Below are 24409 nucleotides of genomic sequence, written 5' to 3'. Positions count from 1 at the left end.
AGACACTTGCTTTATATACAACTGAGAAGCTAGAAATTATCAAGAGAGAAATTCCAAGGTCTCTTACCCACCAATGATTCTGCCAACCACCTTTGTCAATATTCCTATCCCCCACAGTCCCTCTGCATTTCTGTGGCAGCCTGGCTTCTGCTCTGCTTCAGGCAATCCTATCTCTCCTCTACTCAAGGACTTCAGTCCCACTTTTATATAACCAGTTGTTTCTTCTCACCAGAGCATTCCATCACCAGGCAATCATGCTGCAGATCACCCACTCATAACTATCATCCTCTTTGACCTCAGGCTCCATTCAGCTACCATATACTTTCTGTGCATAACCACACTTGCTTCTCCAGCAACCTACCCCATGAAGAAGTGGTAACTATGCTGTTCCAGTTGTTCAGGACGAAACCTTTGGAATTACCCTTGGCTTCTTTCTTCCTCTTACATCCTGATACAATCTATCAGCAAATCACGTTAGTTCTACCTTTAATATCCATAATATCTTTTCTTTCTGCCTCCATCAATATCACTCTTGCCCATGCTACTAAAGTCTCTTAACCTGAACTATTAAAATGGCCTCCAAATTGGTTTCCCTGTTTCAATCCTGGCCCCTAATGTCTACCATTGCTTAACCAGCAGTCAGTAACCTCTTTAATCGGAAAGTCAGACAAAGTCTTTTAATTCAAAACTCCCCAATGGTTTCCCATTCATATAGCCCAAATCTACTCTTCAGTAAGGCAGACAAGATTGACAGATCAGTTCCGCATCTACTTCACTGATTTCGTCTCTCACTCTCCCTCCTGCTCATCTCACTGTTTGAAAGTGCAGATGATGCTCTGGCTTCACTGCCTTTGCCCCTGTCAGTCTCTCTGTCCATAATGTTTGCCCTCAGATTCCCATATTCCTTCATATCTCTAATGTCACCTGTCAGAGAGACTCTCTCTGACCACCGAATATAAAAAAAGAACCCCCTAATACATTCTAGTCTCCTTAACCTGCTTTGTTTATTTTTATTCAGAGTATTACTTAATAACTAATGCATACATATATATTTTCCCTCAGAGCTACAGCAGAGTGATGACACAGTTCCTTTCTTAAGATACGTTCTCATGTTTTCAGTAAATACTTATAATTTCAAGGTTTTACTCTGATGGGCACAGTAAGTTAAACTTTAAATATAATATTTAAGTTAATCCAGAAAGTAATCTTAGACAGGAGATGTATTTCACAGATGAAGGACTGAGTCTTAGGTAGCGAAATACCCAAGGTCACAACTTAACTATGTTTTCAATTGATGAAAAAATAAGCAAACAAAATAACTGCTCAGTCCCCAGTGCCTTCGTAATGCTCAAAGTATATTTCGATAATTGTGTATTTGTGCAGTTGAAGCCTGCCTTGTCTAATTTTAATCACTGGATTTTAAAGAACAGAGCACTCCAGTGTCACTAGGGATGAGGTAAAACACAAAAATGTCTATTTCTGGGATAAGTGTCCTCTTACCGTGAGGAACAAGTTCTTTGGAAGCCATGTTTCAGAGTTCATGTAGAAAGGCTTCAACAAGATCTGTCCAACCTTAAAACATAAGTATTATAAAAAGTCAATTATTTCACGTAGAAAAATACAATGAAGACTAATCTACGTACCACGGGGAAAGACAGTTTGATATCCTAAGTGAAAATAATCCTTCAAAACTACACCCATAATTCAGCTTGTTGTATTCAGAAAGAACAGACACTGGGTTTGAATTCAGTTTTGTCATTTAATATCTACATGGCTTTAGATGGGCAAGGCACCTAAATAATTGAGCTTCATTTAGCTTATTCATGAAATACAAATAATAATATAAAGATAATTGGAGGAATTGAGATGGTCCATCTACATCATCAAGCATATGGTAGATATAAAAACAGTAAGTTTTATTCACATTGGAAGAAGCATCCTATCATCATAATTATCTCATAACCTGAAAGCAAAGGAGAGTGCCTTTTAGTGTCCTCCAGTATCCTGCCCTTCTTGCCATCCTCCCTTCAATAAGTAAATTATATACAGAATCAAATCTAAAATACACAAACTTTTTAAAAATGGGAAGGAATGATCAATTCTCCTTTGTGAATCAGACTGTATGACTGTTTAAAATAGGCCTAACAATATCATGCTGTTTTAAACAGAGCACTGTAAACCACAAAACAATATGAAATGACTACTGTCTTCAGAAAGTACTCCTTCTTTACTCATGTCATCTAAAATCGAACTAACAAGGAGCTCCATTTACACAGAGAAACAGGCTTACTCTAACATGAGGACAAGAATTCAGGCCTAAAAATATCCCACGTCAATACAATTAACAAGGCTTTTGAATTAGGATTATTTTATTTTCTGCATTTAATATTCTTTTGTATTTTACAATCCATATTTCAATTTTGTCATAATTTTTTTAGATTTACTATTTATTTATTTGAGAGACAGCACACAAGAGCAAGGGGAGGGGCAAAGGGAGAAGAAGAAAAAGAATCCCTGCTGAACACGGAGCCCACTGTGGAGCTCGATCTCAGGGCCCTGAGATCCAGACCTGGGCCAAAATGAAGAGTAAGGATAAACTTTAGGAATACTTAAGGATAAACTCAAGAGCTTAAGGATAAACTCTTGAGGATGGTGCAAATTTTAAAAGGCAGTTCCTTCAAAACAAAATTTCTTCACATATCTCACAGTTTCCACTATATGTATTTCATCTTAATGTCTTAGTCCTATTAGAGAATAAACAATGTAACTTTCTTTATAATCACTTACTGAAAAAAATACACCTAAGACGACTTCTAAAGATGTAACATCTTTTAAAGCATTTAAAATACAAAACAGTATTCATTTATTGAGAAATAAGAATTCCAGAAATACTGTTGAATCTCTCGCTGAAGAACAAAGTATGTGGGATAGAGGAATGGCAGTGAGGGTTATTTTCTCCACCTTTTAGTTTTTCTTGCTATTACTGAGAGAAGAATTGCTCTGTTGGCCCACATAATCCCCAGTGATTATTTGATGATTATACCTGTCACAAGTTAGGTCACTACATTCTGTGCCTTGCATTGCACTGGACAACAGGAGAGGGAGTGTGAGATACAGGGACGCAGGTAAGCTAGCTGCTCGCATTGCTGCCAAGTGCTAACGTTCGAGATACACAGGCAGCCAGATCTTGCTTCCAATTCAGCACTGTGGACAGCCAGCCAGAAGCAGTTTTCCTGTGCAAATACAACAGATGCTGTGTTTCTTCCTTGTAAGGAAAGAATTTCACCACATTTAGTGTAGAGAAAGTTGGCCCGGCACAATCAGTTATGGGGAGTGACACCTGAAGGTAATTTATGTGTGTGTGGAGAAAATAGTTTGCTTAGTCATGTCTAGTAGCAAAAATGTTTCCTTCACAAATAAATGTGTTGCCAATCGTCAGTCAAGAAAGGGCAGGTTACTCTGCAATAGACAGCAATGCTGGAAATCTCAGACTCAGTTTACATATCCAAGGCAGGTTTTATTTTTTTTTAAAGATTTTATTTATTTATTTATTCGAGAGAGAGAGAGAGAGAGAAAGAGAGAGAGAGGGGGGGGGCAGAGACACAGCAGAGGGAGAAGCAGGCCCCATGAAGGGAGCCCGACGTGGGACTCGATTCCGGGTCTCCAGGATCACACCCTGGGCTGAAGGCAGCGCTAAACCACTGAGCCACCCGGGCTGCCCCCCAAGGCAGGTTTTCAAGTGGGACTGGGCTTAGCAAAGAACTCTGACACCCAGGTAACTGAGGCCCCATCTTGGCAGGTGCATTTGGGACTGCTGAGCAGGAAGAGGAAATGTGACAAATCACACTCTCGGTCTCCTGGATCCCAGTTCTGCACAAAAGTGGCAGGTGTCGATTCTGACCTCATTTAATTAGCCAAAGCAAATCACAATGCCATGCTAACTTCCGAGGGGAAGCGGGGATGTGCAATTCTATCAGGTACCAATGAAGAATTAAAAGATTAATAAGCAGCTCAAATAGTACTTCACAACAATTTAAATGCTTAAGTAACTTCTAACAATTATTCTTACATAAAGAATTTTTTGGTTGAATCAATCCCTGCTTATTGGATCCATGTATGCATACATGTACTGAATATGCCTATGAGTAGAACAAAGCACGATATTCCCTGCAGGAGATAAAAACAAGTAAGGTACAGATCCTGCTGTGATGTACCCAGATACCACCACCAGTGCTACCCTCATCGCAGCAAACAACAACAGCTGATATTAACTGAGCACTTTCTCTGCCCCACACTGTTGTAAGGGTTTCTGTGGCATCTATTACTTTTTATATCTACAGGTAACCTGAAATTACCACTTCTGTTACCCTTATTTTGAGATTTGATTCCTCTAAACTGTCCTAAAATGTTCGTACACATTATGTTAGAGATAGCGTTCAGTTCATACCATATTGTTTTTCTACTCCTTACTTGGCACATAGTGTAGCATGAGGGGCCTGGAGACAGATAAAAAATGATGACAAAAATTTACAGAAAATTTAAGAGCTTGGACTATAGCTCAGAGGGAAAACAAAACAAAACAAAACAGGCTCGGGATCCCTGGGTGGTGCAGCGGTTTAGCGCCTGCCTTTGGCCCAGGGCGCGATCCTGGAGACCCGGGATCGAATCCCACGTCAGGCTCCCGGTGCATGGAGCCTGCTTCTCCCTCTGCCTGTGTCTCTGCCTCTCTCTCTCTCTCTGTGACTATCATAAATAAATAAAAATTTAAAAAAAAAAAAAAAAAAAAAAACAGGCTCAGGTGGGTTGTACCATAATGTGGGCAATCACCACGTGGATGTAAGTGGGGGCTCCTAGAAGTTGGCAGGGGAAGAGTAGTTCTATTTTTAAGGAAAGGCAATTTATAGGTTAAAACTACATGAAACTTCTCAGGTCATAAAAAGACTAACATTATTAATCGCCACACTTTGTATATCTTCATCATTGTTTTCACCACTGAGGAGAGAGGTTTGCACACAGACACCCACACCTTCCCACCAGAAGGCAGATTATAGCAACTATAAGGCAATTTTACTGTCTTATGTGAGAAATGAACACTAGAGAGAATGGTCTTAAATGGAAGAAGCCTGGGTGAGCTCCCTGAGATATAATAAAGAATTGTTTTCCGTCAGCTTTCTAAAACATTGAGTTTTCCTAAATTCTAAGAGCTGTTGTAGAATCTCTCTCCTGAAAGCTTTATTCATTAAATGGAATTTTTTCATCAGGAAGGATCTTAAACAATCCTGCCCAGAGGTAGTAAAATGGATTAAGTTGATTAAGAAAAGAAAACCACGTCTTCAGTAAGTACCTGTGTTGTGGCAGGTCCCATCTCTGCCCTTGAACAGATTAGACCATGAACTAGATAGGTACCTGTTGGGGTTCCTCCCAAATCTCTGCTTTTGTTTTTTCAATAATTACATTCAGCTGGGGGTAAATAGCTGCTGTGAATTATGTGCGAGTCTGTTTCCTTAATCTTTTGACAAGTGAAGTATACAGACTGTGAGCAAAGAGAAAAGCATCTCAAACAATGGCATCATGATAAACTCAAAATACATGGATTATTACTAAAATTGATGTAGGTAGCTAGGACAATTAGCATTCATGTTATGACCTTTTTTACATAAGAAAAGTACCAAAAAGTAGGAAATGCCAAAAAGAGGGTTTAAGTACCTTATAGAGCCAGTAGAAATACGACATACCTCCTATTAGAGATAACTAGGTCCGAGATGGGACATTTTGCCAGAATAGGAAAAGGAATTACATTTGAAATTTTATTTTTTACAAGAATCACAATCTATCACACTTCAATATCTTCTAATAAAAAGGATGTACTTAGCAAACTGTCCCCTGTATACTTATTCAATGTATCCTTTTGCGAAAGTTCAGCTTTCTCCTAAAAATCCACTACAATTTCCTTACCAGTCTTGATTTTGTGCATTAGCCTGCAATGCCCTCTTCCTTGCTCTCCCTTTATTGAAGGCCTACCCATCCCTCAAGTCCCAGATTAGATCCCACAACTGCCAAGAAATACTCTTCAAAGATTCCAATTCATACTCTGTTTGAATAATTAATTTGGTTAAAATTCTAAAATATATGTTGAGTTATTATTTTAAATAAAAATATAAAGTCTAAAACAAATCTTAACATAATTTTAAGTATTTTTGTAGTCAAATTCTTTTCCAGCACTTTTATTTTTAATGTTTTATGTTCCTATACAATTCCCATTTTGCAGTAGTATTTATGTATAATCCTCCTTTGAGAATGACCAATTTCCATTTCATATATGAGGGCTAATAAATGCCCTAAGGAGGTTAACCATAAAGGAATGAAACCAACCCCACCAAATATTTTTCCATAACTGTGTCACAGAATATAAAAAGCTTCCACTTCCTCTATCAGAATTTATAATTTGGGTACATTGGTAACTAAGTGATTTTATGAAGGAGGAAATTGTAAATCACTGCTTGATGGGCTTTTTAAAAGGCTGTTTCATATTCTAGATGTTACCAAAGATGCTGATCTGGAATTTATACAAAGTAGAGTAGTGCTTAAAAAGTATTCTTTCACAACACTAAAAAAGTATACTATCAATATAAAAATGATTAGGCTTATGGGTAACGTATTTACGAATAATTTTGGAATTATCTGTGAACAGACTATTTATGGCTCTCCTAAGTTAGAGATTCTTTTGTGCCAATAAAGTATTGCTTTTCCCACATGTTTGCTGTTCAGAATGAACACCCAGAAATGGCCAGTTGGCCATAACACAACACATTCATCCATTTATTTATTAATTGAGTTCTTACTCTTTGCTAGGTACTAAGGTATATACTTGTGATATAGTTAATCCTTGTGAATTTAACATATGAATAGACAACTGTAACACAACGTAGATGACTGTTATAAAGTATGCATGGACTGCTGTGACGGCTGATGGCAAAGGCGTATGTCTCACCCAAGTCCTAAAAAATGAGCAGACATTACCAGCAAGCAGAAGAGGAGGGGAGGATGGAAACGCAGGAAAAGGCCATTCTAGGAAGCAGAGGCTAAGTACAAAGGCTTGGCGGCAAGAAGAAGCTTGACAGAGGCCCATAATGTCATGGAGTTCAGAATCACTGGAGATTGGAACTCAGAAAAAGATATAGAACAAGGAAGAAGGGTCAAAGTAAACAGGGCACGGGCAGCCTGGGGGGGCTCAGCGGTTTAGCGCTGCCTCCAGCCCAGGGCGTGATCCTGGAGATCAGGGATGAAGTCCCACGTCGGGCTCCCTGCGTGGAGCCTGCTTCTCTCTCTGCCTGTGTCTCTGCCTCTCTCTCCCTCTCTCTCTCTGCGTTTCTCGTGAGTAAATAAAAAAAATCTTTTAAAAAAACAAAGTAAACAGGGCTCAGGTCATGAGAAGCCTAGTGTACCATGCCAAGAAGTATGCATTTTCTATAAAAAGCCATGCATATTCTTCCATTAAAGATTTGTTTTGGGGGAATGAAATGAGTGAAATTTGCATTTTTAATGATAACTCTGTAGTATGATGAGTTAATTGGATTGGCGGGAAAGTATTAGTCAGGAGGCTTTGTAATAAAGCAGATGGACCATTAATGCATTAGTGGGACCAGAAAGATAGAAACTGACTCAAGAAGCAGTGGATGTGTAGTGTTTTCGGACTTGACCACCTGACTCAATACTATTATTAGAGTCATTCTTCTACATTCAAAATTCCAAGAAACTGTAAGTAGCTCATAGACTGGTAATATAGGAAAAGAGCACTTGATGGAGTTAATCCCATAACAAGAGCAGAACAGAGACCACAAGGAAGTTTGGTTAAAAAAACATTAAAAAATTAATTTTAGTGACACATACCTTTAACATATAAAGTCTTCAGTGAATTATTTTTCTAGAGCTTACTAGTTGACTTACAAGGAGTTAATGAAACAAAATTTTCTGGAAAATCATATGCTTCATTTTTTAAGATCCCAGTACTTTCTACAAATACCCAGAGAGACTGGCAAATCTACAAAATGACAGCAGACTAAAGTTACAAAATCAAGCAGTCACAGCTATGGTGGTATTTTAATTCTGCCATTCTGTTGGGGTGACCATTCCAGATTCTTTTTAAATAAAAATTGTCCAGACATTTAAAAAGTCTCCTTTTTATTTTAGCTGTGAAGAAACGTTCTTTTATTTCCTCATATTAAAGCATTTCAAATTAAGCTTTCCGTAACTATAATTATACAAATTATCTCAGCAATGTTTATGAAAAAAATCAGCAGTGATATTTATTGTTCTACATCTTCCCCGAAAGCCAAAGCATATATTTTATATATGCTAATACATAATATATATGCTAATTTAAAAACTGTCTTGAATGTATGTTAACCTTCTTCCAAACACTAGAGAAAGCCTATACAATATTTCAAATTTAAAACAAAAACAAGAATGTCTATAATGAATAGAAGTTTTGCCAGTTCTAACTAGATAGTTTCCAAAAGATAATGAACGTAAAATCTGATGTTAAGAAAAATTAAACACAATAGCAGAAACAATCTTTAAATTTAGGAATGTCACACTCTAGAGCTCACGTCCTTTTCAGGACACCACACGCTGTTGCATTGCTTGTGGTTCACATTCTACACTAGAGAGAGTAGGAGAGGGTTTTCCTGACTTCAACAAATAAAGCACACGTGTGAAATAAAGGAAAGCGCTGGCTTAGAGTCCATGTGGAAAACCTGACAGCAATCTCAACATAAACCAATAGGCTGGCATATTTGCCAAACAAGCTGCTGTCAACTCAGGTGGCTTTAATAAATAGGAGTCGCCAGTTAACAGCACCACTCTCCTGTGAACAAGGCAGGCGTCTCTTGAGTATTGATCGTGGTGCTCCCTTTTAAGTGAGGCCTTAACAAAGAGGAGCATGATGGGAACCCTGACACCTCAGGCGGGATAACCCCGGCGTGAGGAATGTTTACCAACCACCACAAAAGGTCAGGATAACTCTCTTTAAGCATTTGGAGATCTGCCATGACTTACAACTTTATGTCAGGAGAGGAAAGAACTCCAACTAAAAAGTGGAAGACCCAGGAAGTCAGATTTGGGATTAGTTATGCAAATGCTTTCTCCTCATTACAACATTCAAAAATGGAATGGACTTGTGGGGCCTGGCTGGCTCAGTTGGTAGAGCATGTGACTCTTGATCTCGTGAGTTCAAGCCCCATGTTGGATGTTGAGAGTTCTTTTATTTTTTAAGATCTAACTTATTTGAGAGAGAGCACACACGTGTGAAAGAGAGCGTGAACAGAGGGGAGTGGGAGAGGGAGAGGCGGACTCTTTGTTGAGCAGGGAGCCTGATGCGGGACTACATCCCAGGACCCTGGGACCATGACCTGGGCTGAACGCAAACGCTTAACTGACTGACCCACCCGAGGCGCCCGGATGTTGAGATTTCTTAAAATAAAAATAAAGATTTAAAAAATGGAATGGACTTCCTTATCAGGTAGTGAATTCCCTTTCCATGAGAGTGTACAAATTCCAAGTGATGATCATGTCTGACTACCTGTCCGGATGCCATGGATGTGATTAAATCACTAAAATTCCTATCTTTAAGAAAATTCTGTGATTCAAGTAAAATTCTATCAGCTTTTCTAAACTTCAGTCTTTTTCTAAGTGTTGATTTTCATTTTGAGTGGAATAAGATATATGAAATCCTATGTGTGGGGCGCCTGGGTGGCTCAGTGGGTTGAGTGCCTGACTCTTGGTTTCTGCTCAGGCCATGATCTCAGGGTTGTGAGATGCGGCCCTGCACCAGCCTCTGGAGATTCCCTCCCTCTGCCCCTCCCCACTATTTCATGTGCGCGTGCACGCTCTCTCTCTCAAATTAATAAGTCTTTTAAAAAAAAAGTCCTATGTGTGCAACATTGGTCTTAACTGCATAAGCATACTTTGTGTATTTCATCAGTTATTTCTCCCTCCCTTCTCCTCCTCACCCTCTCTCCTCTCACTCTACCCTTGCTTCCCAGTGCTCTCCACTGTTCCTTCCCTCCCCCTGAGAGTCTCCTTTGACTCTCCTTCTATCCAATGCTTACTTGGCATTTACTGTGCATCGGGCACTCTTCTAAATGAATTCAAATGCTCTTTCATTTAATCCTAATCACAATCAGTGACATAGGTGATATTTATTTTTCTTCTATTGAGTCAGAAAAAGGTTACATAATGTGTCCAGTATCACATGAATAAATTTGTTTCTGTAACGTTTGTTTTCCAAATGGTGCTTCAAAGTGGAAAAACTAACAGTGTGCAGAATGAACCAATTTGTCCGGAGCAGCCAGGTAGGAGAGTCACAGCCAGATGAAGAGAGCATTTCGGAAAAATATCATGTACCTCCTTTTTTTTTAAAGTTCAGCAGAAGGAAAGATTATACAAATTAAATGAAATAATAAAGTTAGGAATGGACCCACCCAAAATTATTTAGATGCCAAAGTAAGCCAATCCCAGCTGTTATTCTTTGCTCTGGCTGCCATCCTCAGGGAGAGCAGTATGGGGGAGTGTGGGCAACCGGCTGCAGTAGCAGCTGGGCCTATTTGTTAAGAGGAAAAAAATAGTCAGTGAAGACAAAGGGAACTTGCGGTGGCTAGCAGTGTGAGTGGAAACTTGGAGCCTGGCTGGGGAACTTTAGAAGTATAATGCACCGGAACTGGGGGACAGAACTGCATTATTCCCCAAGCTTTTACAGGGGCAGCACTGCCTCCAGCAGTGCCTGTGCTAGCAAGAGTTTTATTCCAAGACAGCAAAACTTACCAGGGATCCGTTTGGTATACATTTACTCCTATTACCAGCATTCTGGACATTGAAAAATAAAGTAATATCAAGGTCTGTTCTAACTAGGCCGTGGGTATGTATGAGCAGACTCACTGGACAAATGACATTCTAAGTTCCTGTTAAGCTCACCCATATAGGTGTGGAAATGCCTAGTCAACAACATTATGTATTCTAAAATACAACTGCACACAAAATCCTAGTATTTTATGCATTTTAATTCCCTTGAGACCAATATTATAAAAGGCATCTCATGTGTTTCTACTGCTTTATTTGCATGCAGATTTTCTCATTATTATTAATTTCCTAATCTTTCATTCTAATTCTTGTCTAATCTTATTGATTTTTAAGTCTTGAGACTTTCCTTTGTGTTCTCCAGATATGAAAAATTCTTTTACAGTCTTAAAATACATCAGACTTCACTTTGGGCATACACATTTTGGAGCAAGTAAAAAACATTTGGCAAAAAAATCTGTCAAAAGCAGTGCCCAGTACATAACTTTATCTTATTTCTGAGAAATATAATGACAAAGATATAATTACATTCTTTTAATTATAAGCATAATTGACTTAACTATAATATTTTTCTTCTTCCTGTGGTTATCTAAATGTTACAAGGGAATTTTGCTTCGGGGAATTACTAGAAAATCAAAGCATATTAATGTGTTGAGGTTTAAACATATTAACTTCTCATAATTGTAACAATATAGTAATTGATATTTTGAGGTGGCTCATAATATCCATTCTGATATTTCACGGTCCTAGCTTCTCTTTGTCTTCATTCTGGACAAATTACAAGGAAATATTTTGTGTTCCCTTACTAGCAAAAGGTGCAATTATATGGATAACTGAGTACATCAACTAAAATGATAACATTTGACTTTGAAAAAAGATATTTTTCTGTTTAAATTTTAAACATGGGTTGTATGGCTATTCTAAGAATATACCATATGGTTAACTCAAGTTTAAGCAGACCCTTAAATTGTCAGCAAGCTCAATATTCTAGTACCCGTTCTAAGCAATTATAAAGTATCTGTCAGATTATCATTCATCTGAACAGAAATATGTGTAACATTCATGCATTGTGATAATGTCAAACTTGAAGTTTCTTCTTCCTTTTTTTCTTTTGATAAGAAAAAAATAAGCTCTATCAGTTTCATCAGTAATGATGAGTTATTTCAAAAGAAATCACTTTTATTTTCCATTACTTTCCACATTTTCTTTTAAAAATATATTATTTTTACCTTGCTTAAAATGATCCTACCTCCTATATATTTATTTTGACAATCTGACTTTAGTTTCTAAAAATAAAATAATCAGTTGCTTCCTGTTTCTATATTTATTTACTCCTTACAAGAGAAAGGGACAGTGACAAATGTGTGCTTTCTCCTTAATTAACTTTCACTTTTAACCTTTCTGTTTCTGTCCATCAATTTCTTCTTACAGATTAGGTGTGTTATATTTGAGTAATTAGTATGGTGCTAAACAAAACAAAACAAAACCTCAAGGATACCACGATTTAAAAATGTACTGTCAATTTTTGTTAGATAAAATCTTAATAAGATAAAATTTTTATTGGTTCTTTCTCAATTAACTTGGATTGGGAAATAAATTGAAAGCACCTTGCATATGCTAACTTTAACTATAAAACTTGTAAATATTGTTTATTTTTCTTACTATATTATTGCCTACAGCCATGCTTTTAAACCAATAAATCCACAAAACAAAGGCCACATAGTCAAATTATTCATAAACCAACCTTTGCACAGGAGTAAAGTGAGAAAAACAAAGCAAACATTCTTGCTTTTGTTCATTTAGAATATTCTTCAGAAACAAAGGTGTTGAGTAAGTTACTACCCTTTTATAATCTTGCCTTTGTTTTCTGCTTTGTTGCTGATTTCACGCATTCGTTCTCCGTCTCTCTTCATAGGTCGTCATTCTAGAAATGAATGCGATGCTACACTGGACACTGGAGATCACAACTGAAGCAAATGGGAAGAAAAGATGCTTGAAATGTGACATCAATCATGTAATGGCCCAGATGAATTCGAACCACACTCTGCAAAGCCTTAAACTGTGCCTTCCAATAATATACAGATATTTCCTGAAAAATTTTAAAGCAGTTCTGGATTTCTCTTCAAAGTTTTCAAAATAGAAGACCTGAAGCCAAAGTAGGGCCTGATGTTTTGGAGCACAGGCAGAGGAGAAGTATTCTCATCCACTGTCCTGACTTCTGAATGCTCCCTGTCAAGCCCTACCATCTTACTATGTGCCATCTGTCTTAGGAACCTATACAGATGTGGCATCCAACAAAAGTAGTCAGGTTGGCAACATTAATGTGAGTAAACATAACAATTACATTCTATACATTAAATGCAAATGATGAAATAAATTTATTAAATATCCAAAGTACACTAGCTTTCAAGGATTCAAACAATAAAATAATAAAATTGCCTTTAAAATTTTCAAAATTTACTTGTGAGTTTCTATTAATTCTCTTCCTCATGCTAAAAGTGAGAACTGCTTAAAGTCGTAGAGAAATAGGAGCAATTTAATTGAGCATGAACACAGAGCATTGTGTGTGGGAAAGCTATGAACACAGAACTCAGATATCCAAGGGTAACTGGGTTTCTAGGAAGACACAGCACATCATATGCAATGGGATGGTGGTGGGAGGGCAGCAGGAATGTTGGCAAGACAGGATCAGGCATAGATGATATGTTCCTTCTTTCTTGCCCAGACTCCTCTTACTTATTTCTCCAAGACTGTGCTCTGGTTCCTTCTTCCAACCCCAGCCTTCCATAAGTTTTTTCTTTCTTTCTTTTTTTTTTTTTAATTTTTATTTACTTATGATAGGCACACAGTGAGAGAGAGAGAGGCAGAGACACAGGCAGAGGGAGGAGCAGGCTCCATGCACCAGGAGCCCGACGTGGGATTCGATCCTGGGTCTCCAGGATCGAGCCCTGGGCCAAAGGCAGGCGCTAAACCACTATGCCACCCAGGGATCCCCCATAAGTTTTTTGTGTTAACTTTCAGTAGAAAAAAAATCCTGCTCCATCATGACTTGTCTCTTCTTAAAAGTGGCCCTTAAGATTCTCAGGAATAGTGTTTGAATAGAGGGGCTGTGTATGTGTGTATGTGTGTGTGTGTGTTTTAATAAACTTCTTATTTTACAATAGTTTCAGGTATACAGAAAAGTTGTAAAAATAGTGCAGAGAATTCCCATATACCTACACCCAATTTCCCCCATTAACAGCTTACATTAGTATGGTACACTTGCCACAATTAATAAACCAATACTGATCTGTTATTATTAACTAAAACTCACACTTTGTTCAATTTCCTTAAGTTTTTAACTACTGTGGTTCCAGGATCCCAACCAGGAAATGCATCACATTACAAAACTGTGTTTTTTATTCTGAAATCCGTAGCATGACAGTCAATATCTGAAGCTTGGAAGGAGCTCAACAGGTAGTCATCAAATACATGAATGACTGAATGAGTATTTCTTAGAAAGATACAGAAGCTTCTGAATCCCTGAGGGAAAAGATCAGGAAATATAACAAAAAATGAAGTGGATCAAATATCTTTAGCCCAAGAAAATGTTTCCTTGAGGGAAGGAGTTCTGTAATTCTGGAATCTTACAAAATGCTTTTCTACAGTTCACTAGTATTAGATGTTTTTCTCATCTGAATTCAATGATACCATGATGTGTCACAATTTATATCATCAATAATCATTCACAGCAGATTTAATTTATATTTTACATATATAAAAATATAGATATATACATATATATCTAGTAAAAAAAATAGAGAGTGGTATAACATACTCATGAATTTAAGTATATTTACCAGGACCAGGGGTGTGATTTGGAAATTTGAATAAATGACACCTTTAACATAGGTGATGGACCTAATGGGGAAAAAACAATGAAAAAGTAATGTGAAAGTGAGGCCCCCTTGTAGGTCATCCCACCTGGGCCACCAAGTGTTTCTCCCACTCCAGCGGAGTGTGCACTGAGTCACCTGTAAGGGCTTGTTAAAACACAGCTTCCGATGCACCAGAATTATTGATGCAGAAGCTCCCAGGGGTGGCTGATGTTGCCAGTCTCTGACACTCTGCATAGCACCCCAATGCCTATCTCCTCTGGGACTCTAGTTCAGAAAAGGAACAAAAGGAAATCCCAAGTAAATTCATAGAAATTCAACTGAGCCTTCCGTCAGGTGAATTTTTCAGCAGCAGCTCTACCTCTTAAAAAAGCTAAGCAAGCCTTTATAATTTTGTCTCTCTGACAACAGAGAAGCCAACAAAAGCCAACAAAAACAATAAAAAGTTAGTTTTGTTTTTATTCAATACATACTAAACACTTTAATTACTGGCTTTAAGAATGATCTGAGTATGTCATTTTATTCTATCCACAAGTCTTACCCCCAAAATAAACTAATTAACAAAATAAAATTACTCTTCTCAAAAATCTTAAAATGTTTAAAGGCAATTACAAAAACTAGGGAATATTATAAGCCATTACAACACAATACACCTTTCTATGATACATTTAAGTTTCCTACAATAATCTTATGAGATAGTGTGCATTAGTCCTTTGTAATTGCGGGAAAAGTAAGCCTCAGAAGTTCAATGATTTAGCAAGAATAACGTGGCATCAAATTGGATATATGTACTGTAGGTTCAAACCCAGGATTTCAAAATTGTGAGTCCATCCTTACTCTTTCCACTAGAACATACTGTTTCCTAATAAAAATTTTAGAAAGTATTGTGGAGAAATTATACACACTGGGAGGTCTAGGAAGGGGGAGGAAAAGAGTTCTACAATTCTAGAATTGGAAAGGATCTTAGAAATCACATGGTCCATAATAAACTTTTGGATTCAGGGTTAGGAAAAAAGCAGTCAGGAGGCATGAATGGCCATATGCAACGCTGTCAGCACATTTCCTCTTTGGCTTTAGTTTCACAGTGAATCTTGAGCTTTGAATTTAAAGCCCTCCTCATTTTCCATCATCTCCTGGGAGGGAACTGGTCAGAAAGGAAAAGCTCAGTGTCCCTAGCTGACCTCTACTCTCCCCCTCATTCATCCTCATTTTCTTCGCTGCTGTTCTTTTCTGGTTCTGGAGTTAGTCTGGCTACCTGACATCACCACCGAGACTTATCCATAGGGGTGCTGCTCCTCTGCTCTATCCTGGGAACAAAAACCCTCTTTCTATTCTGGTTTCAATGAATTAAAACTTATAACTCAGAGAAAAGGAACCCAAATAGCCTAGAAATAGGCTTATATAAAGAATATTCTAGCTTACACTTAACCCAAGGGTAGCCAGAGAGCAGAAGGCAGGCATATCCCCTCCTGTTGAGTGCCATGATTCCTTCCCAGTCCAGCCCCACAGGCACAGTCACAAGGGGCCTTGGCAGCATCAGTTGCCCACTAGAAACACAGGCTAGACAAAGAGGACATGTTTTCCAGGTGGCTAGTAAGCTGTTTGTCTTCATATTTTATTATTTCCTATGTCATGAATTTCAACAAGTTCTGAATGCCTAATGAGTGTAATTAAACTTTCTTTAATTCAAAGATGCCTTTCTCTTCATTGAATTAGATCACAAAAATGAAACAAATATTGAAGGTAAATTGAGGACCAGTAGATATATACCATCCACTAAGAATGTTTTTATTCATTTTTGGCCTAAGATAGGAGAGAAGTAAAAATAATCTATCTTTGAAAAAAGGCAGAGGAGGAGGAAAAGAAGGGGAGGGGTGACAGCAACACAGTGGGGGTGATCAAAGAATGAACTGATAAGAGAAAAAATGGGAGGAGTGTGTAGTAATCACCCAGGAAAGACAAATGCAGCAAAAGGTAAACTGAGAAGAAAAGGAAGAAGAAGAAGAAGAAGAAGAAGAAGAAGAAGAAGAAGAAGAAGGAGGAGGAGGAGGAGGAGGAGGAGGAGGAGGAGGAGGAGGAGGAGGAGGAGGAGGAGGAGGAGGAGGAGACGACAAAGACAAAGAAGGAGGAGGAGGAGAACCACCATCACCATCACACCACCACCACCACGATTTGATAATAAATGCACAAATCTGGCTAACACATCCGGAGGATGCCTGGAGGCTCTGCTGCTTCCCTACAGTTCAGCGCTGGGAGGAATGGAGGGCAACAGGGAGAGAGAGCCCTGGCCTTCTCCTAATGCAGGTCTTACCAACGGAGCCAAAAGAGTTCTTCAGGATTCTTTCGTTTCCTTGGTACTTCTCACCCCACCCCCCATCAGACTCTCCTTTTAAAAACATAGCTCTGCATCATTTTGTTTTCTTTATAACCCACTCAATGAGCATTACTGAACACCTCCAAGAGGTCAGGAATCGGGCCCTCCACCAGCTGCCTTACCTGTTTGTCCAGGAGAAGGGAGAATGGAAAGCTTTCTTTCGCTTTCAGCACAAGCAATACCTGCCAGGCTGATAGCTGCCTATAGGACACTTTTGTTTAACTTTTGACGGTGTTAAAAGTGCTCTTAGTGATATTAGTTCTAAGTGCTTTACAAAGCGAGGTCTACAGCGACCTTTGTCAGTAACTTAAGTTTGTTCTGTGGCTTTGGTCTGCTGTCACCAAGGTGCCATCAGGTGAAGTTTCAACTGTCCTCTTTCTTTAAGTTCCAACTTTCCAATTAATTCCTTATACTATCAAAAAATAGTAATTCTACAGTGATTAAAAAACATGAGAGATGCCAATATCCCTTCTTCCTTCCAATCACCCACCCCAACGAGAGCTGGATTTCATGAACCGAAATCTTTGTGTTCAAGTCAAAAACTAAACGATTAAGGATTCTCCCTTATTTTAAGTTAGAAGTTAATCATTAACTCGTGATGGCTTTTAGAATTAAAAAAGGGAACCAGGATAGATGAATGCTCTCAGAACTTCTTCTGATTTACTGAATAACCTCTGAGAAGCTTCCTGTCCTCAAGTATTTGCCACGCTAATTTGCATTCTCTTGTGCAATTCCTTCAGGCTACTGCAATTACCTATTACTCCATTTTACAGATAGGAAAATTCATAATCAGAAAAGATAAGGACCTCGGGATAGTATAGCCAAAGGCAAGATTCACATCCAGCAGGCCTCATCCAAAGTCTAGAGTTTTAGGCCAATGAAAACAGAATGTGAGAGTGTTTTGTAATACGTGGCCCACGCTATCCTTCTTCGTGTACTGTGCCGAGGCCATGTAAGTCCTTGCACAGAGAGCAATAAGGGCTGAGGGGTTAGTCACCAGCAAGAGAAATGGAGATACATTTCTAAGCCCCAGAAATGAGGCAAGTCATGGGTTTCTCTTTCCCTTTTCAATACTTGCAGAGGCAACATTACCAGGGCAATAGAGCCATGCAGTGGCATTGCCCTGAATCAGACATTAGTACTGAGGGAGGCGGAGAATTTCTTGAGTCATCAGTTGCCTTGGCCATCACCAGGGCTATATATTTGAGGTCAAGCCATCAATTCCACAGACAGACACTTCTGTCCCTGAAATCAGCACATTCTTTGCAAGAAAATGTTCTGTCAATATCAGAGACCATAACGCTGGGTTCCAATGTGGCATTCATACATCCTTTTCATTCATAGTCCAGCAAATCCAGCCTATAAAATATTCAGTCTTGTCATTCTCATCCTTACCACGAGTACAAAGAATAATGCTTAAGTCCAAGAAATAACTAATGACATTGATAGTTTCTCTTATGCTTCAAATGTTATTTAAAACCATGCTGAGAAAAAATCACTATTAAAATAACCACTGTCCTTTGTATAGTTTATGTAGTATTCCCAAGGTTGTGCTAAGAGACTATGACCAACATTTAGCCCTGCTTACTGAAACTAAGAAAATAATCTAAATCTTTACTCTGCACCTTTTGGAAAATGTTTTAATGGTGTGATTTCCTTTTGTTTTATTTTCAAGTCTCTGAGGCTGACCTTACGAGACCACTTTAACACTACGGTGGCTATGGATAAAGGGGCATGCATGCATGCAAAGTGCCATTTCTGGATTCCTGCAGACTAAATTCCTCTACTAAACCACAGAAGAGTGTTACACACAAAGATAAAGGAGTAAATCTTTGCATGCTCCCCCACTAAGAACTCCCAACAACGATTCTGGTAGATATCTTTGGAGAAATAAAACCGAGTCTGTAGATGGCTAACAGTAATTTCCACCAGCAATGACCAATTTGATGTTTGGTTCTTCATCATGTGGTCATAGAACTGAGGCCACCAAGTTGATCTCATCCCAGAGAGACTCCCTCCATGAAATCACCTCAGGCTACATGACAAATCTGACATAGAAAGCAAAGTAATAAGAGGGCTATAAATTTTTGAAAGAATATTCTACGGAGACAACACTACTGCATATATTTAATAGTCACAAACAAGCATTGTTCTATATTATATACAGGACACTCTCCTTATAAGAAATGGTTTTATGCAACTAAATTATTTTTCAGTTTAAAATTGGCCCAGTCCATTTATACATTCCATTTGCTGCTTTGGCTGGTTCTGACCTGCCCTCATCCTATCCACTATACTAAAGGCCAAGAGTTTTCCCAGTGTAACACCCAAAATCCAGATAAGGACGAAATAATTCCTATTGAGTCAAGGACTTCAGTATACCCCTATGCACTTCTGCGACACGTGGGCAGTATTTGTCTCTAACAAATATAAAAGTACGAAGGACAGCACCATCCAAAATCCTTACATGGGCTTCCTCTACAGAAAGTATATTCTCAGTAAACTAAACTCAACAAAACAGACTGGAATTCCTTTCATCTTACCCAGTGTTTTTAATTTAATATAAACTGTTTCTTAATAAATCCACCACTTAATTCGCACTGACTCTCCCTGATGGAGACCTGGCATGAAGGTTTGTGTTTACTCCTGGGTCCTATTTAACTACTTTCTTCATGAATCATGCCTTATGACCAGTTTTTATTTATTAACTATGCAGGGATGTGTGACTAATGTCACTATTGATAATACCGAGTGACTGGCTGAGCTATGAGCTGGGTCAGGAAAAACTGGCTTAGTCACTGTCTCTTTTTTTTTATTTGCTCTGGGTATGAAATAAATATCACAGCTTCCAGGATGATCATTTAAAACTTTCAGTTCTTACTGCGTTCTTCTACAATTCTATCTCAATTTTCTTTCATACAAATTGGGGAAAAAATATGAAGGGTGTGGTATAAAGTGAATATATGTAATTAATTGATATACTACACACACTACTAAAGCCAAACTATTGGCCATGAATCTTGGAAAAATGCACAGGTGATGCGATTATCTTCTAAATTATTATAACTAGAAGCCAGAGGTATGGAAGATGGGATTTGGAATGAATGCCACCTGTCAGGATAAACCATACATTTTATGCTAATTAAGACCAACTTCTTCTGTCTTCTATATTAACATTATCCTAGCATTACTGATATCCAAACTCATGCCAGTCTCAAAGATTTTTTTCTCTTTAGGACATGTTTCCTTTTAATGTTCTCAATTTATGTCAGTCTTTAGGAAACAGTAATAAAATAATTTTTAGGTTATAAAGTACTTTCAGTTTTGTTGTTTCATTTGATTCTCTCAAAAAGCCAGGAAGATATACGGGGAAAGCACCCACCGTTACTATCCCTATTCTCAAATTAAGGAAATTGAGGCATAATTACCATTAGTGTAAGTGGAAGGGCTAGAACTGGAGTAGAGACCTCGGACTCTAAACCCTGACCTCTCTGACCTCTCTGAACTATGACAAATCTGTTCTTCATTGGTCATATCTAAATACAGAGAGACTAATACTCTTTATCCTACTTTTTATACATATAGATAGATAGATATTCAGTGCTCAAATCTACATCCATAATGTCAATATATTTTAGGAACATTCTTCTGCCATAATTATGCCTTTACTTCACTATCTCTCCACCAACATCCTCTGATTACAGAGCCATTCTCCTTGGCTTCTGTGATTGTCATTCTTTACTGGGGCTTTGATTACCTGCCTCATCTGCCAAACTCCCTTGACTGAATTTCTGGGGTTTTCCATGTACATTGGGATTTCTTCTTTGACAAGAGGCCTTGCTCATTTGTTTTTTGTTTTATTTTTTCTTTGAACTCCATTATCAGGAGGGTTATTTTTGCCTTCCCTGTAACCTCATTAATGCAGGATGGTGAGAGGTAAGGAGAGAACAGACCATCAACAGGGCGAAGTGGCTGAATGTAGTACGACACTACTCCCTTTATTCTCTCTTTCCTTCATCTCTGTCATAAGGATCATGGCTATTTTTCAAGGAAATACTTGGGTAGAATATTATCAACTTTAGTTAATGACACCAACATTATCCTCTGTAGGGTATTGGCTCCAAAGTTGGCTATAATCCCTAACTGTTCATAAACCCTTAAGTACTTCCCTGGTGCCATTAATGTCAACTCCAATCTTGACTGAAAAGTCTTACAAGGCAGGACAGCATCTTCCTATTTTTTTTTTATCTGTTAACCCAATTTGTCTTATACCTATAAAATACATTAAAAGATACATGCATTGCCTCAACAAGAGTATCTCATAGCTTTATCCGCTTGGCTTGCTCTCAGCATATTTGCCTAACATTGGAACCGAGCGGATATTCAGTCAGAAGAGGGAGGAGTTCAGCACTATCCCACTGCAGACGGAAGGCAGTGAGAAATAAGCAAGAAGATGATCTATATCTGATACCAGCTTTCTACCTTGTCTCCCTCTTCTAGATCTTTTTTCCCCTTTTAGCTCTAATGGTCTCTCCTCTTAAACTCTCTTTTTAGAACATGCCACTTGCAGACATAGAGAAAGATGGAGAAGAGTGAAGAGAGCAAGTCATGGGTATTTTTATATAATTTAGCTCAAACTTTGTATTTGACACTGAAACTTCTGCTTCCCTTTTGGGAAGAGACACTAGGCTTGTGGTCTCAAGTGCCATCTTGATAACAGAGGAGACCACCTCCAGGGAGCCTACTGGATTACCTGCTGAGGGTTAGGCAGCAGTTCAGAGGTGTTACATTATTTATATCCAGTGCTCCTGATTTTTTTTAAGGATTTTATTTATTTATTTATTCATGAGACATGCAGAGAGAGAGAGAGGCAGAGACACAGGCAGAGGGAGAAGCAGGCTCCATGCAGGGAGCCCCATGTGGGACTCCATCCCGGGACTCCAGGATCACACCCTGGCCCGAAGGCGGCGCTAAACCGCTGAACCACCCCGGGCTGCCCAGTGCTCCTGATTTTGAAGGACCATGTACTCATTCATACTATCAATCAACTAACTTGACCCATTACCAAAATTTTACCATTTCTGGCATCATTTAAGATAGCAAAAGATCATGCTCTGAAATATTTTCCCCCTAGTCTTTGGATACGGCTCAAAAGTCCACTGAAGTCCAGAGTGTACATCATAAACAGGGACAGTGTATGGTGGGCTGATGGGGCTTCTGCTCTCACTGAGGCACCTGCGGCAGGCAGGCCTTTGCTGCGTCAGGCTGCATCGCTGGTGTGATCTCCTGGCTGACTTTGCTAGCTGGCTAGCCTGCACAAGTGAGAACAGTCTATTTTCAGGTAGCTATACGCTGCCTTTCTATAGAAGCACGACACCCAGCATTTCAGCCAGTGCCATTAAATGAAAAGGTTTAGAAAAACCAAAGGGAAATCTTTTGTGGTAGTTTTCAGTCCAGTGTACACACAAAGACCAGCAGTTCTACTCCCACATTGTTTAACGCAATGCATAAACCCACAACATCTTTAGGAGAGATGTAATGGGAAAAAAAAGAGGGATGTAGTGAAGGCTAAGTCTGATGACAGTACTGTGCATAGCACTTAGATGCATGAGAGAAGTTTTGGGCTGCTCTGACCGAATCACAAGCTCTCTCATGAAATACTAAAAGGAGATATCTTGGAAAATACCCTAATATGGAACCACTGAAAACAAGTACCCTAATGATTTGGTATAACAGGTCAATACCGGGTAGAATGGTAGCTGGCCAAAGCTGGCAGCTGATCCACTTGTCTACAGAAGGAAAACGGTCCATCTATTACGTTCTTTTTCTGCCATGCCTTTTTGTCCATAACTCATCCCACCAAATTTTTACATTTTGATATATTTGATCAGACTTCTTAGAAATATGCATTTTGATACATACCACGATGCATCTTCCCAATTCCAAAGATCTGTGCTGATGCTATGTACTCTCTTTCAAACTCCTTACAAATTTGGTGTCAGTGTGTCTTAAACTTACCTCCTGCAGAGAGCTATAGGAAATCTATTTAAATGAAGAAAGTATTCATAGAGTTTTAACTCTTCTGAAAACGAGAAATTTCCATAGTCAAAACCAACTGATGATTGTCCGACAAAACCAAAAACCGATCCATCATGTCATGTACGAGTGAGGCTTCCCGTTTTGTTTTTCTTTCTGGTAAAGACTGCATCTATGCTTCAGAAACACAGGTTTCTGTTCTTTCTACCATGGGCACAATTTTACAGCTCACACAATTAAGACAAGGTTCTCAGGGAATTCTTGCAACTGTTGTCTGTCTCAGTGATTGGTGATAATAAATACTTCTGTCTGGATAATCTATTCCAAATCACTTCTAGGTCAGCAGTCCCTTTCTCTGTACGCGTGGGTTTTGTTTGTTTGTTTGTTTGTTTACAGGAAAAATCCCCAAACCCATTCTCCACTGGCTTTTACTGGTCCTGATGCAAAAGCTATCTTTTGATAACTTATTTATGACCAAATGCTGCTTTCCAAGACATGGCTGCAGAATAAAATATTTAAGCACTTTCTGACAGATCTTCAGTGAAGCAATATGAATTTACATTAAAAGAAGAGATGCCAGTGAACGGTACCTTAATGCTTTAATCGATATAAACCAGCTTACCGGCACTGCTAATAGACTCTGCCTATCTTTTTCTCCGGACATGAAAGAATCTTAATGACCGGTTCAACTAAAAACCTAATTTCTGTGAGTCGCTCGTCATTTTGGTTCCAGGGTGACGACTGTCGCGGGTTGCCCTCTTGCTCCGTGTCCCCTCCTGTCACCCCAGGGCGGGCAGCGCGCCGCAAGCCCACCGCCCCGGTGCGGGGCGCTCGCCCCGCGGCGTCCAGGTGCGCACGTGGTCGGCGGCCCTCGGGCTGCCCGGGCTCCGTCCGCGCGGGGCGCCCTGCACCTGCCCCGCGCCCGGCCGCGGCCCCGGGGGGAGGACCGGGGGCACCGGGGGGAGGACCGGGGGCACCGGGGGGAGCACCGGGGGAAGCACCGGGGGCACCGGGGGGAGGACCGGGGGACCGGGGGACCGGCTCTTCCGCGGCGGGACCTGCCGTCCCGGGGCGAGGGGCGGCGGGGACCGGGGGGAGGGGACCGGCTCTCGGGTTCTCCGTCCGCAGGACCTGCCGTCTCGGGGCGCGGGCACCGGGGGGACCGGAGGGGGGACGGGGGACCGGCGGGACCGGCTCTCCGGCAGCAGGACCTGCGGTCCCGGGGCGAGGGCGAGGGCGGCGGCGGCGGGGACCGGGGGGACCGGGGGGT

General features: G+C 39.6%; 1 protein-coding gene across 3 annotated transcripts in view; it reads right to left on the bottom strand.

Moving 5' to 3' along the window:
- SEMA3E (semaphorin 3E) overlaps positions 1–24409 on the bottom strand; it is a 236695-nt gene that overhangs the window by 211965 nt on the left and 321 nt on the right. Inside the window, exon 1 of one of the 3 annotated variants that reach the window (XM_072791346.1) lies at positions 1501–1560. The exons of the other annotated variants lie outside the window; for them this stretch is intronic. Within the exon in view, the coding sequence (XP_072647447.1) occupies positions 1501–1528 (28 nt within the window). The 5' untranslated portion in view covers positions 1529–1560. Of the gene's footprint in view, positions 1–1500; positions 1561–24409 lie in introns of those variants that run through there. 3 annotated transcript variants of the gene reach the window in all.

The sequence above is a fragment of the Canis lupus genome, chromosome 21, assembly GCF_048164855.1.
Source record: "Canis lupus baileyi chromosome 21, mCanLup2.hap1, whole genome shotgun sequence".
In the NCBI taxonomy this organism is placed as follows: Eukaryota; Metazoa; Chordata; class Mammalia; order Carnivora; family Canidae; genus Canis; species Canis lupus.
Note: the sequence above shows the minus strand (reverse complement) of the source record. Positions and strands in the feature narration are given on the sequence as shown.